This window comes from Genypterus blacodes, unplaced genomic scaffold (assembly GCF_046128005.1).
Source record: "Genypterus blacodes isolate CSIRO-AG114 ecotype Tasmania unplaced genomic scaffold, CSIRO-AGI_Gbla_v1 ptg000133l_1, whole genome shotgun sequence".
NCBI lineage: Eukaryota > Metazoa > Chordata > Actinopteri > Ophidiiformes > Ophidiidae > Genypterus > Genypterus blacodes.
Genome location: NW_027466935.1, coordinates 3,992,576 through 4,005,357, shown reverse-complemented (window position 1 = coordinate 4,005,357; position 12,782 = coordinate 3,992,576). Strand labels below are relative to the sequence as shown.

Genomic DNA, 12,782 nt, shown 5'->3' with positions numbered 1-12,782 from the left:
CGAAAACGGCGAGCTTTCAATTCTTGTAAGTGACTTTGCTTTGTTCCATCTTCAAATGAGCGACATTCCTCAAGGTTCCGATTGTATCATCAGCCATCCCAGCAAGAAAGACGCAACAATTATCGCTCAGAAACGGGAACAAAAGACGGATCGCCACAACATAGCTCACCAGCAACATAGAGCACAGCCAACCTTTGTCCTCTGTAGTGTCAATGACGATTCTATTGGAGTACTTGACTTGAGTTCTCATTGTATTATCTGAAAAAAACAACCGTTTAGTTGCTATTTAAAAAAAGAAAAACAATGACAACACAATCGTTACTGTAACAAAAAGTATTAACTTTAATCAGCGTAAGAAATTAATAGGCAATAGTTGATGATACAAAATAAACACTGCATGCATGGATTTCCATTTTTCAGCAGAAACGAGATGAAATCTTACAGGATTTTAATTTTTCTTTGTTGTTATTCTGATATTCTGGACTTTCTTACGTTTGCGTGTTAGTGAGCAAAACACGTGAAAGACAAAGACACGTACAGTAAAAATACATATTTACAAAAAAGGACACGGGTTGAATGTTTAAGTGGAGTTTATCTGTGAGGAGGAGCTGCTGCTGCCTGAGCTCTTCGTCTTCTGCCCTCTAGTGGCGCTGGGCTGCCGCTGCACTCTCTGGCTGGAGCCTTCCCTGGTCTTCTCGCTGTGGCTCACTGCGGCCTTACTGCGCACTGCTGACACACAGCGACAAAGCAATCAAGAAATTGTTTTATAACAGCTGATGGGCCCGATTCATTATTTTCTATTTAATGTCATAAATGGAAAAGATGAACAACAACAAAACAAATGTCCACGTTTCATCCAGAAAGGTAGCAGATGCAGCTGGATTTGTTCAAACCAGGGCTGACACCAGCAATTAAAGTACTTTGGTTTTGTTTATGTTGCCACTAAATTATAAAATTACTATTTAGAGAATGTGTGTGTGTGTATGTGTGTGTGTGTGGACAAAGTAAGTTGGCAGATGCAGAAGTAATATTAATATTATGAAAGTGATCGCAATGCTGCCACTTGCTGGACATGTTGGAAACTGCAGTGACTAAGTGTTAGTATACGTATTCATTAAAACCAGCAAGTACTCCAATCCGGGACAGCCCTAGTTGAAACGCATTTCACATACGAAGGGACTGCTTCCAATTTCCAACCTCACACATGCATGTACACACACACACACACACACACACACACACACACACACACACACACACACACACACATGCAGTCACACAGATTCCACTTGGCGTACAAATGCAATGACTCAGCACAGCAGGTAATGTTGCTCAGTGCCACTTTGGTTCACAAGACAATGACTACAACACAAGGAAGCAGGCGGGTAAGATGGAAGTGGTGGGACGCAGTGCACCAGAGGGCACCTTGAGAGTGAGGAGAGCTAGAGTCTTGGGGGCCGTAGGCCGCAATCTTAGCGTTGACCCTTGTGGTCCTCGGGCCAGATGCTGACGGGGGCGCTGCAGGAGGCTTAGGGCTTTTTCCTGACACCAAAGAATCCTCTTCTTCGGGGGAAAATCAAAAAAGGCACACAATAATAGAATTTTACACAGATAAGGCAGGAGTTAGAAACCGCACACAGTGAAGATCAGCTGTGGACCAATTGGACCAATAACAGGCAGGTTGCAGGCATCAGATGAGGTCACAGTGCTGCTGTGGTGTCAGTGAGGGAGGGAAACCTAAAGTGTTACAGATCTGCTTCGTCAGCCACATGTCAGATACAAACCTCTGGGCTCTGCAGTGGCGATGTTGGTGCTGGTTGTGTGTGAGGCGGCTGAGGCCTCTCCTGCCCCGCTCTCAGCCACCCTCTGCCCTGCACACATGGCCTTCAGGGTCTGGAAGACTGCTTGGGGAGCCACATTCATCTTCAGCAGGTCCACAATGATCCTAAGAGTAAAAAAGAGGAGTGTAAGAATGAGCCATTAGTCCATTAATATCCAAAAGGGACTGATGACGACATGATTTGCATATAACAGCTTACTTGAAGACCTCCTGGTCCACGGTGACGCCTGCAGACTGAGTCAGTTCAAAAAGCTCAGCCTCTTCGGCACTGAGCACCTTCTTCTTCTTCATCGCATATTTCTGCACGTTAGCAGTGACCACCATCGCAGGGGAGTCTGGGGCGGTGGGCAGCGGGCAGGACTGCTGCGTTTGCTGAGACATCGGATATCCTGAATGGAAATAAGAGTTCATAAACACAACAAAACCATCGTTCACATCATCATACTGCGCTAACAACGAGCGACTTTCTTCTTCGCTTAACGAAAACGAATCGCCCAAAAACGTCAACAACACGTCGAGCAAATATTATGTTAAAATTATAAACCTACCGTAAAATAACCGGTTTACTGGGAGATGAAAACCACAACAGTCTGCCCCCTGTTTGTGCTGAGCGCATTAAATATACGTCATCAAAATGAGACAGCGCGCCGACCTGATTGTAGTCCTAAATTATAAACTTATTAGTGATTCTGGAATGTCTCAAATTGTTTATTGTTGCCAGTTAACGACACATTAGAATGATTTAATGAATAACAAATTCAAATAACCAACAGCAACACTGACTGACTGCATTAGTAGAAACAAACAAAACTAAAGGCGCATTACGATGCTTTATTTTATAGATATTTACACAGATATAACAAGCTTATGGAAATATGTTCTAATTTTATATATGTTATGGGATATGATTTAGATATAGTCATTAAGTAAATTCTGACGTATAATATCGCCAGGTAATTTAGAAAAATCACACCCCGGTTTTATTGCGCGTGCGCTCAAAGGGAGGACCTACGACAATCTAACATCGCTTACTGCCAAAGGCAAAGCTTTTAGATTTAACTTACCAAATAATATTAAATAGTAATAATAACAATAATAAATAAATAATGATAATAATAATAATGATACGTTATTTTTACCAATAAAACTAAAAATGTCAACAGCAGCAGTTGCGTAGGGAGTCAAACAAAGACGGAAGTGTGAGAGAGATTGTCCTCTTGCTGTTACTGACTCAGCTGCTGTAGTCCCAGAATGGCCGCTGCTGCAGCAGGACCAAACAAGCAGGGCGCTGTAGCGATGGAGCCGTGTGTCCGACATGGGAGAGGAGCAAATGGAGGCGCAGTTAAGGTAATAATATCGAACCTTCCAATTAACGTGCGTTCGAAATGATAACGTTGCTTAATTAGGTTGCACGAAGGTTCTAAAGCACGTTTGCCTTCGTGGCTGGATGCTACTCCGTTGGCGTAAGTGGCAATGGGACAAACAGTCATTGTAGTGCGTCGTTCATGAAATCTAGTTACGTTTAAAGTTTATTACAAGAGTAGCGGTGATGCTGTGCACCTGTTCCCAAATTATCTTTGTCACATTAACGCAGACACCACTTGGTCACTTTACTCGGCCTTTCAGCCTAGCTAACAGGGTTGGATGCTTTAGCGTCGCTATTTGTCGTCTGCACTTGGGAATTAAATCTCGCCATCACGCTTGTGTGGCACTAAAGCGGCCATCAAAGAGTCACGACATAGCAGCTAAGGCTTTAACGAAGCTCGAATTTACACTGCTACGTTAACTACGCAAATGATGTGTTCAATGTGCCAAACCAAGAGTGGGAGCCTGCAGCCATCAAATAGAAATCTGAATAAATAGTGACTTCTCTAATGTAACCATGGTGACAAATGTCTTAAATATGTGCCTAATTCCAAAACGTTTAATTTTGTTGCGTGCGGATAGTCTTCACTGTCCTCTATCAGATGAAGAATAAGTGCTGCTGGTTGTCAAACTATCGTAAATGTCAGTGTTGATGCTTGAGGCGCCCTGTGGTGATACGCAGAGACAAGTCTCAGCATGGGGTTATGTAAGAAGTAGATAAGATAAGAAGTAGCGTTTCTCTTAACTTAGAATCAGAAGTTTAGGGATTGAGTCACGGTTAGATAGTTGAAGGTAGTGCATCTAATTCAGGCTTAATTTGGAGAATATCTCTGCAGACGTTGAGGAGCCGTGAACTTGTGTTTTCACTCTTGTTGCTGATAATATTCTGATGTGGTCATCCATCATTTTTGGCTTTCAAAGTAAAGTGTATATGACTCTACAGGTGCTGGAGTGTGGTGTGTGTGAAGACGTCTTCTCCCTCCAAGGGGACAAGGTTCCTCGTCTTCTGCTCTGCGGTCACACTGTGTGTCACGATTGTCTCACCCGGCTGCCCCTCCATGGCCGAGCAGTCCGCTGCCCCTTTGACAGACAGGTCACAGAGCTGGGTGAGTCTCTATGCGAGGGTGCACAGATAAACACGGCAATATGAAAACGTATTAATGTCCTCTTAGTTCCCCTCTTTTTTTGACTCATTTTAAAAAAATTCTCTGCATCCTAAAGGCATAAATCCGTTACATGTGTATGTAATCGAGAACCGCCTCCTGTTTCAAATCATTTCAGGAGATTCTGGAGTCTGGGGTCTGAAAAAGAACTTTGCCCTGCTGGAACTCTTGGAGCGTCTGCAGAATGGAGCTTCCAACCAGTCAGGAATGGCAGAAGATGCACTGAAAGGCATGGGAGAAGTAAGGCAGTGGTGAATTTCTTCCAGGTTTTTGTCAGAGCTCCAGTAAGTCATCCACCGTTTTCTCACACACTCTACCTGTCATTCGTCTCATCTCCCTCCCTGCAGTGTATAATCCGGTGTGATGAGGACGAGAGCCACACAGCCTCCATGTATTGCACCGTGTGCGCCACCCACCTGTGTGCCGAGTGCTCCCAGCTCACCCACTCCACTCGCACGCTGGCTAAACACCGTCGGGTTCCCCTGGCTGACAAACCTCACGAGAAGACCCTGTGCCCTCAGCATCAGGTTCATGCCATCGAGTTTGTGTGCCTGGAGGAAGCCTGTCAGTCCGGTCCGCTCATGTGTTGCGTGTGTAAGGAGTATGGCAAGCACCAGGGTCATAAGGTACAGAAGCAGTTAAATGCAAAATGTAAATAAATATTCTGGTGTTAGATTTCACAGCCACACATAAGTACAACCCCCTTCTCTCCTCGCTCTCCTTCTTTCCATCTCAGCACGCTGTACTTGAGACTGAAGCCAACCAAATCCGAGCGTCCATTTTGGATATGGCCCACTGCATCCGTAGTTTCACAGACGAAGTGTCCGAGTACTCGAGGAAGCTGGTGGGAATCGTGCAGCAAATAGAAGGCGGGGAGCAGATAGTGGAGGACGGGGTCGGCATGGCGCACACTGAACACGTAAGATAAGAAACCAACGTACGCACCGATTTGATATCAAGCACCTTTACTCATCTCCTGTCGTCCCCCCTCCCCGTGTCTCCCTCAGGTCCCCGGCACGGCAGAGAGCGCGCGGTCCTGCGTCCGGGCCTACTTCGCCGACCTCCACGAGACCCTGTGTCGGCAGGAGGAGATGGCTCTGAGCGTGGTGGACGCCCACGTCAGGGAGAGGCTGATCTGGCTGAGGCAGCAGCAGGAGGACATGACCATCCTGCTGTCTCAGGTCTCCACCGCCTGCCTGCACTGTGAGAAAACACTACAGCAGGTAGGAGACCCCGGGTCCATCGAGGAAAAGTATACAACGGATCAAACCAAAGAACTAAGATTTGAGTTTAAATGTTGCTCATTTCCTGTTGTAGGATGATTGCAGAGTTGTATTGTCAAAGCAGGAGATCAACTGTTTGCTTGAGACGCTGCAGAAACAGCAGCACCAGTTCACAGAGCTGGCAGATCACATTCAGCTGGATGCTGGCATCCCTGTCACCTTCACCAAGGTACACACTGTCACCGTCCCGGCTATAGATCTGCGTGGGGGAATGTAAATGTCAACTGTCATCAAATAAAAATGCGTATTGTTTTCAGGACAACAGAGTTCACATTGGTCCCAAAATGGAGATCCGCGTCGTAACTCTGGGCCTGGATGGAGCCGGAAAAACCACAATCCTCTTCAAGCTGAAACAGGACGAGTTCATGCAGCCGATCCCAACTATTGGTAAATGTACCACACTCTGATTCTCACACCATCATGTTCAGATTTATTTCTTACTCTGCCTTTTTTTCCCTCTCCACAACATTGTTCAGGTTTCAACGTAGAGACGGTTGAATACAAGAACTTGAAATTCACCATCTGGGATGTGGGTGGGAAGCACAAGCTCAGGCCCCTGTGGAAACACTACTACCTGAACACTCAAGGTACCCTGCGTCGATTTGTGTACCGAGCAGAGGTTAAGGCATGTAAATCTATACGCTACGTTTGTTGACATGGAAACCCTCCCCGTGTGTGTCTGCAGCGGTGGTGTTTGTCATCGACAGCTGTCACAGGGACAGACTCATGGAGGCCCACAGCGAGCTGGCCAAGCTGCTGACGGAGAAGGAGCTCAGAGACGCCTTGCTGCTCATCTTTGCAAACAAACAGGTAGCACACAAAACCTAGAATACTTTAGTATCATTACAGTTGCACCATAGGGTGTACTTTGTGGTGTGACTGTAATGATACTAAAGTATCGCCACATAACATTGGGATTGACTTACAAGTCACTCCTAATGTTATGTGGCACACAGCAGATATGTGCAGTGACCAGCAAGTCAAATGAAATGGGATCAGGTATTCTCAGATCCATTTGGGCCACAATTAATAATAAAAAGATAAAATGATAATTGGAATTTAATTGTGGCCTTGAAATTAGACTTGGACTAACTTTATTATCATTCAAGCTATACACATAGTGCACATTTGAATGAAATTAATTTGCAAATTTGCTTTTGATTGCAGAGAATAAATTAAATCATTGCACTTTTAATAAATAGAATTTTAAATAGAATGTGTCCAGAAAGTCTTAGTAGGGGGAGGGGTTGCTGGGAGGTGAGGGGTTATTCGTCCTAGTGACAGCTGGGTGTGTGTGGGTGGGAGGGGGGGTGTTGTAAATTAAATTCAGGTTCATAAAGGTCCATTGTAGACATTTATTTGACTGCCCTTTAATTTTATTAATGAACTTTATTGTGAAGGCTAGAATATAGAGGAACATAATCCAGGCTAATAACCCAAAAGTTCAGTACATTCAGTACAAATACAGTACGTTTAAATCTTCTCTCCTCTCTTGTGTACAAAATAGAAAATGCTTCATGATGGAGATATAAAGATTAATAAACATGAGCTTTGGTTTTGGTTTAGAGTTCAAAGCAGATGCAGGGACATTCCCAATACCCAAAGAAAATGTACAAAGAGGCTTTTGAATAATCGGTCGGAAGGCAAAACGTATGAGCCGGTTGATATCAGATGGAGCATCAGTTTGCGTGTGCGCCTGGTTTGCTCTGCAGGACGTTCCCGGAGTGGTGTCTGTGGAGGAGATGGCCGAGCTGCTGAGCCTACACAAGCTGTGCTGTGGGAGGAGCTGGCACATCCAGGGCTGCGACGCTCGCAGCGGCGTGGGCCTGCACGAGGGCCTGGATTGGCTCTCCAGACAGCTGGTGGCCGCCGGCGTCCTCGACGTGGCCTAAAATAAACGTATCTTCCCTTCATCGTCACTACTTTGGTCAACTCTCTTCCCCTACTTTCTTCAGTTCTCAACTCGACTCCCAGGCTGATCTGTCAAAGACGTCCAACCTTTTACTTTGAAACGAGCGGTCAACCAGGCCGCAGATTTAAACCCCGCCACATGGCTTTTCCGCGCTCCTCCTCATCTCTCCTTCCGCCCATACTGTTGTGAGGAATGAGACGGGCGAAGCAAAGGAGAATGGTCTACTTTGTTTCTCTACTCGCACAGAAGAACGGGAGACGCAAGTTCATGGAATCAGCAGAACCAACTGAGAGCACACACACAAACACACACCCTGTCACCATGTCGCCCATATCGCCCATGGGAAACAAACAAATCTGCTCTCATATTGATTTATTAAGGATTTCCATTAATCTATTAACGTTTCCATTTTCAAGACTACACTACCAACTCTGTTGATTTCTCGGCTTCACTTCTCTGGCTCTTCTTTGGTCTAACCCTTGTGCATATGACATCTACAGCTACTTGCCGCTAATCCAGTAAAATGCTTATTTGACGACGATGAAATGAAGTTTTCTTTCTCATCAAAGCCGTGCCATGCCTGAAAATACTCTTATCCTTTGTTATTGTTAGAAATATTAAGGTTTATGCATCACTTTGTCTGCCTTTTTTAGTAGAATTGGACGACCCATCAATCGATCTTAATGCTTACTTGCTTTATTGTAAAGTTATTGTATATGACCTTAAGTAAATTATTAATTTTACTTGCAAGTGCAACACACACATCAACTCGGTAACGTTGACTGTGTTATAAATTAATTAATTCAGTGGCCCAGGTCAATATTTCAACTTAATTCATTTGTTAAGCGTCTTAAATCTTTTTTTTTTTTTGATTGTATAAACCTATTTAATGCCACAGCTGGTCTTGATATGGCACACTGGTAGTTCTGGTTTGAATGTACTGTGTCTGTTGCTGAAAAAACTTTGTTTACTGAACTTATTTATAAGTGGATGAGTGACTTACTGTGATAGGAGGATTAAATAGGACACTTTGGAGTTCACACGCACCTCAAAGCCAGGTTGATCTGAAAGTAAAACAAACTTATCTGCTGTTTCTTAGAGTCTCAAGTATTAACCTGCAAACACGTCTTGTGAAACTGTTCCTGTTGAAAAACAACTCACGTCCTGTTTTAACTGTCCGGGGGGTGCGTAATGAAACGGCACACTTATACTCTACTACAGCCTTCAGTAACAATATTGATGTGAAATTTAGTGAAATCTTAAACCTAACACTGACGCCCGTCTTGTTAGTTATCACAACGCGACGATTTGAGTTTTGAATTCTTTCTTGAGTCATCGCTGTGTAATGTTTATACTTGTATCTATGTACAAAAATAAAAATGCAAGTGTGAAAAATCTTTAAAATGATTCCGAAGATGCTTTTTGAAAATAAACCAGTTGACCGGACAACAGCTTCTGTTAAGACTTAAATAATGGTCAGGTTTGTTTATCTTATATTAATATTATAGACCTGGGATCTTTGTTACACATCAGCAGTTGCTCTCAGATCTGGCTCGTTCTAGTTTTATTAAAATACCAACTTAAACACGCAGGCATAGTATGTTAAGTGTGAGACTGGACTGGGATAGTTTCCGCTGGCAGAATGGTCTGTGAGGCAGAACTGCAGTGGATATGAGATCTTCTCTTTGAGGTATGGATACTTAAAGATGATGAGGTCTGACATCAAGTCCCGTTAAAGGATTCTTTAATATCTCAGTTTGGTAAAAAACAAACAAACAAACAAATGTGCCAAAGCGATGTGCAGTCATTTTATGGTGATGTTGATGATGCTGATGTCTTCGTACGGTTTGTCCGTCTTGGGGTTCACTTTGACGTTGGAGATTCTCTGGACTGCTTCCATGCCCTTTATGCATCTTCCAAATACAGTGTGCTTGTTGTCGAGCCAAGGCTGGAAGAAAACAAAAAAAACAGTGGACATTAATGCGGAGATAATCACGGGTAAGCTTTGGGAATGATGTCCACCAAATCGGGCGACTTACTGTCGGTACAACGGTGACGAAAAACTGCGAGCCGTTGGTACCAGGACCTCCGTTGGCCATGCTGAGTGTGTACGGGCGGTCGTGTCTCAGTGTGGCGTGGAACTCGTCCTCAAACTCTCCGCCCCAGATGCTCTCTCCTCCCATGCCTGTGCCCGTGGGGTCTCCAGTCTGAATCATAAAACCCTGACACAAAGGAAATTCATATAGATTGATGATGATGTCCTGAAGTTTGGGTTATTTCATCATTTTCCAGAATTGAATGACTCAAAGTAAGATCATTTACCTTAATTACTCTGTGGAATATGTGGCTGTTGTAATAGCCGTTCCTGCTGTGAACACAGAAGTTCTCCACCGTTTTGGGGCACCTAAGAAACAAAACGGGACAGAACGGATCAGTAAAGCAGCCGACAGTTTCCAAACCAAACCATCAACCTGTCTTTTGAATTAAACTACACGGACAAATTGGATTTCTGAACAGAACCACGTACTCCACAGGGAAGAGCTTGATGTGGATGTCGCCCATGGTGGTGTGGATGATGGCGCTGTCAGACACTCTCTTGGGGCCCTCAGCCTGAGTGGCGGCCATCACCTCTTCCTTTGAGGGCTTCTCGTTAAAGATGTCTCGGTCCGAGTCTGCGCTCTTGGTATCCTCCGGTTCCCTCTTTGAGAACTGGAGACGAGGAAATAAAGACAAAGAGAAATATAATGACAGGCGGCGGAGGCGTTGTCAACTTGCGGTGCCTTGTCAAATATCTCACCATGTAAAAGCGGTTCTTCTTGAAGGCGGTGCAAAATATGGTGGGGTCCGGCACGGCGTTCTGTAAGGCTGGGTTGTCTGATGCCTTCATCTCGACGGTCGGCGCTACCTGCATGGCCTTTGCGATCCCCTGGAACAGACCCAGCTTGACGACACGGATGTTCTCCAGCTTGCCGAGGATCCTAACACATCTGGTAGACGCAGAACGAGAGGGTTTTCTTATTGGAGCTCAGCTAAGTAGTGATCGTTTACATGGATACACCCATCAAAGAGTGTGTGTTCTGAGCAGAGAAGACTATAACGATAACCCTCCGCTCTTTGCTTCTATACCATCACACGATTTACCTGTTGGTTTCCACATTGATGACCTTGATGCCCAGCATGGTGCCATAGAGGACAAAGTGGCCGGTCTCGTCAAAGATGATGTTCGTCAAGCGGATGCCGTCGACTTTCTCCAGCTCCCTCTCCACGGCCATTCGCCTCCCAAACTCCATGTCGGGGAGCTGCTGCCTCATCTGCTGCAACTCTGTGAACATCTAACGTGTCACAAAATGAAGAAGGTGATGAGAAAGCTCCTGGGAGTTCAATTGAATCAGGAAGAATCCGTCTGGAAAGATTGGATGGAACTTACCGTTAACGACTCATCGAACACTCGCATCAGCTTTCCTGTTAGGAAGCGGAAGATCCTCACTTTCCTGTCGGAGGCAATGGTCGCCATTTTCTTGCCGTCAGGAGAAAACACAAGGCTGGTGGGGTAGGTTTTGTGTTTTGCAAATTCGTACAAGTCTGTGTCTGTTTTGTATTCCCACCACACTTGTTTGGGAAACCTGAATTCACTTGGGAGTCCGGTCCAGTATTCCAGCATTCCGGCTTTGTCAGCAGAGACGATGACTCTAAACTTGACATTCAGGCGGATCTGGGACAGCGGCGAGGAGTGCATCTTGTCAAAGACGTGCAGGGGCTCGTTGCTCCCGCGTCCATCGTAGACAAAGATCTTCCCTGTGGTTTTTTCAGAGCAGGCAACTGTGGAAATGGCGTCTCCGGGGTTGTAGATCCATTCACACTGGCCTGGATGAAGGCTGCGGAGAGACGAGGCAGATCACAGACAGTGAGTTTCTAAACAGACAAAACAAACATGCCCTTCCTTTAAACTTAAATAAAACATCTTTGTAGTTGAGACTCACCCCAACTTAAGCATGTTGATCATGTCAAAGTTGACGACATCAAATACTTTCATGGCCTGATCGTCACCAACGGAGCAGAAAAGAGCTCCTTCAGCACTGACAGCAATGCTTTCAATCACACCTGCAGGAAATGTACAATATTAGATGCATCTCAGATTAGAATGATTGTTTCATGATTCATTCATTCACAATGAATTGAACTCGTACCTAGATGACTCCGAAAATGTTTGACAAACTCTATTCCTTCCTCTTCCTTCTTCTTCCAAAACTTGACGTGACCATCCTGGCTGGCGGTGATGATGAAGTCTGTCCTGAAAAAAAAAATATAATATAATAATATACTCATAACTAACTCATGTAGCTTTGTCTTTGTCCACCTGCCTACAGATGCATCATGGCTCAGCCTTCTATAGTCAGGCAGGAAATTGTTTATAGAGTTCGTACGTACTTAAAAGTTCAAAGAAAATAAATACATGATCACTTACTTGGAGCATACTATGTGTGCAATAACGTCTCTATGCATGTAGCTTCGTTCATACATTGCAGCGGATGGGAGGTTGTCCAGGTAAACACGCTCATACTCCAACACTGGTAACAAAACACAAATACAGGTAAAGTCATATATAGTTAGTTATCTGGTCTTATAAACGTTATTCAGTTTGTAAAATCAACTCCATAATCAGTGGCTCCCCCCCTTTATGGTAGCATCCATTAGCATTAGCGGGAGTTATGGGACAAACGACCATGTGGTGAAGCACGTAACAGGGACAGACCTTTCCTTTTCTTTGTTTTAGTAGCTTCACTCGGCATGGGCCCGACCCATTCATCTTCTTCTTCTTTTCCAGCTGCAGCTTCATCCTCAGGATCTTCTGCTTTTCGCTTTAGAGCCACAGTGTTTTCTTCTGCTGCCGCCATTTTTCCGGTCTTCCTGTTGTCCTGTGTCTACTTCCGTTAATCCTGATCGGTGCCCCTACAACGACTTCTGAATTCAGATGGTGTGGTCGAACTCATATAAAACAAAACATTTGTGACTTATAATACCGTAATTAAGCTATGAGTGATGACTGATATTTTCTTGAAGAACTTGTCAACTACGGCGGAACACATGTACTTTGTTGTTTTCAGGGGTTGATTATCATGAAACACTTAGATCAAACCAAAAGTCAATCACAGGGGGGATCGAGAATACGGCGTAGCTTTGGACAGCTTTGTTGGTTTGACGATCACACTTATATATAT

General features: G+C 44.6%; 3 protein-coding genes across 4 annotated transcripts; 1 reads left to right on the top strand and 2 right to left on the bottom strand.

Annotated features, from left to right (window-relative positions):
• Positions 1-318: 318 nt before the first annotated feature.
• On the bottom strand, positions 319-2,475 carry mzt2b (mitotic spindle organizing protein 2B). 2 transcript variants are annotated; one of them, XM_076164029.1, is made up of 5 exons: positions 2,389-2,475; positions 2,040-2,229; positions 1,785-1,945; positions 1,426-1,563; positions 319-726 (listed from the first exon to the last, which is right to left on the bottom strand). In XM_076164029.1, exons 2-5 carry the CDS (start codon positions 2,219-2,221, stop codon positions 581-583), a joined length of 627 nt encoding a protein of 208 aa, XP_076020144.1. In that variant the 5' UTR covers positions 2,222-2,229; positions 2,389-2,475; the 3' UTR covers positions 319-580. The 2 variants fall into 2 exon arrangements, with proteins under 2 accessions (XP_076020144.1, XP_076020145.1); XM_076164030.1 differs by lacking the exon at positions 1,426-1,563.
• Positions 2,476-3,072: 597 nt separating this feature from the next.
• trim23 (tripartite motif containing 23) lies at positions 3,073-8,699 on the top strand. Its single transcript, XM_076164205.1, has 11 exons — positions 3,073-3,187; positions 4,149-4,311; positions 4,487-4,608; positions 4,716-4,994; positions 5,105-5,287; positions 5,376-5,591; positions 5,686-5,820; positions 5,909-6,038; positions 6,128-6,238; positions 6,337-6,461; positions 7,364-8,699. Exons 1-11 carry the CDS (start codon positions 3,092-3,094, stop codon positions 7,541-7,543), a joined length of 1,740 nt encoding a protein of 579 aa, XP_076020320.1. The 5' UTR covers positions 3,073-3,091; the 3' UTR covers positions 7,544-8,699.
• A 591-nt stretch (positions 8,700-9,290) lies between these two features.
• Positions 9,291-12,612, bottom strand: ppwd1 (peptidylprolyl isomerase domain and WD repeat containing 1). The gene is made up of 11 exons (XM_076164364.1): positions 12,317-12,612; positions 12,029-12,131; positions 11,751-11,854; positions 11,544-11,664; positions 10,991-11,438; positions 10,705-10,895; positions 10,361-10,550; positions 10,091-10,272; positions 9,886-9,967; positions 9,603-9,785; positions 9,291-9,511 (listed from the first exon to the last, which is right to left on the bottom strand). Exons 1-11 carry the CDS (start codon positions 12,456-12,458, stop codon positions 9,368-9,370), a joined length of 1,890 nt encoding a protein of 629 aa, XP_076020479.1. The 5' UTR covers positions 12,459-12,612; the 3' UTR covers positions 9,291-9,367.
• Between the last annotated feature and the right edge of the window lie 170 nt (positions 12,613-12,782).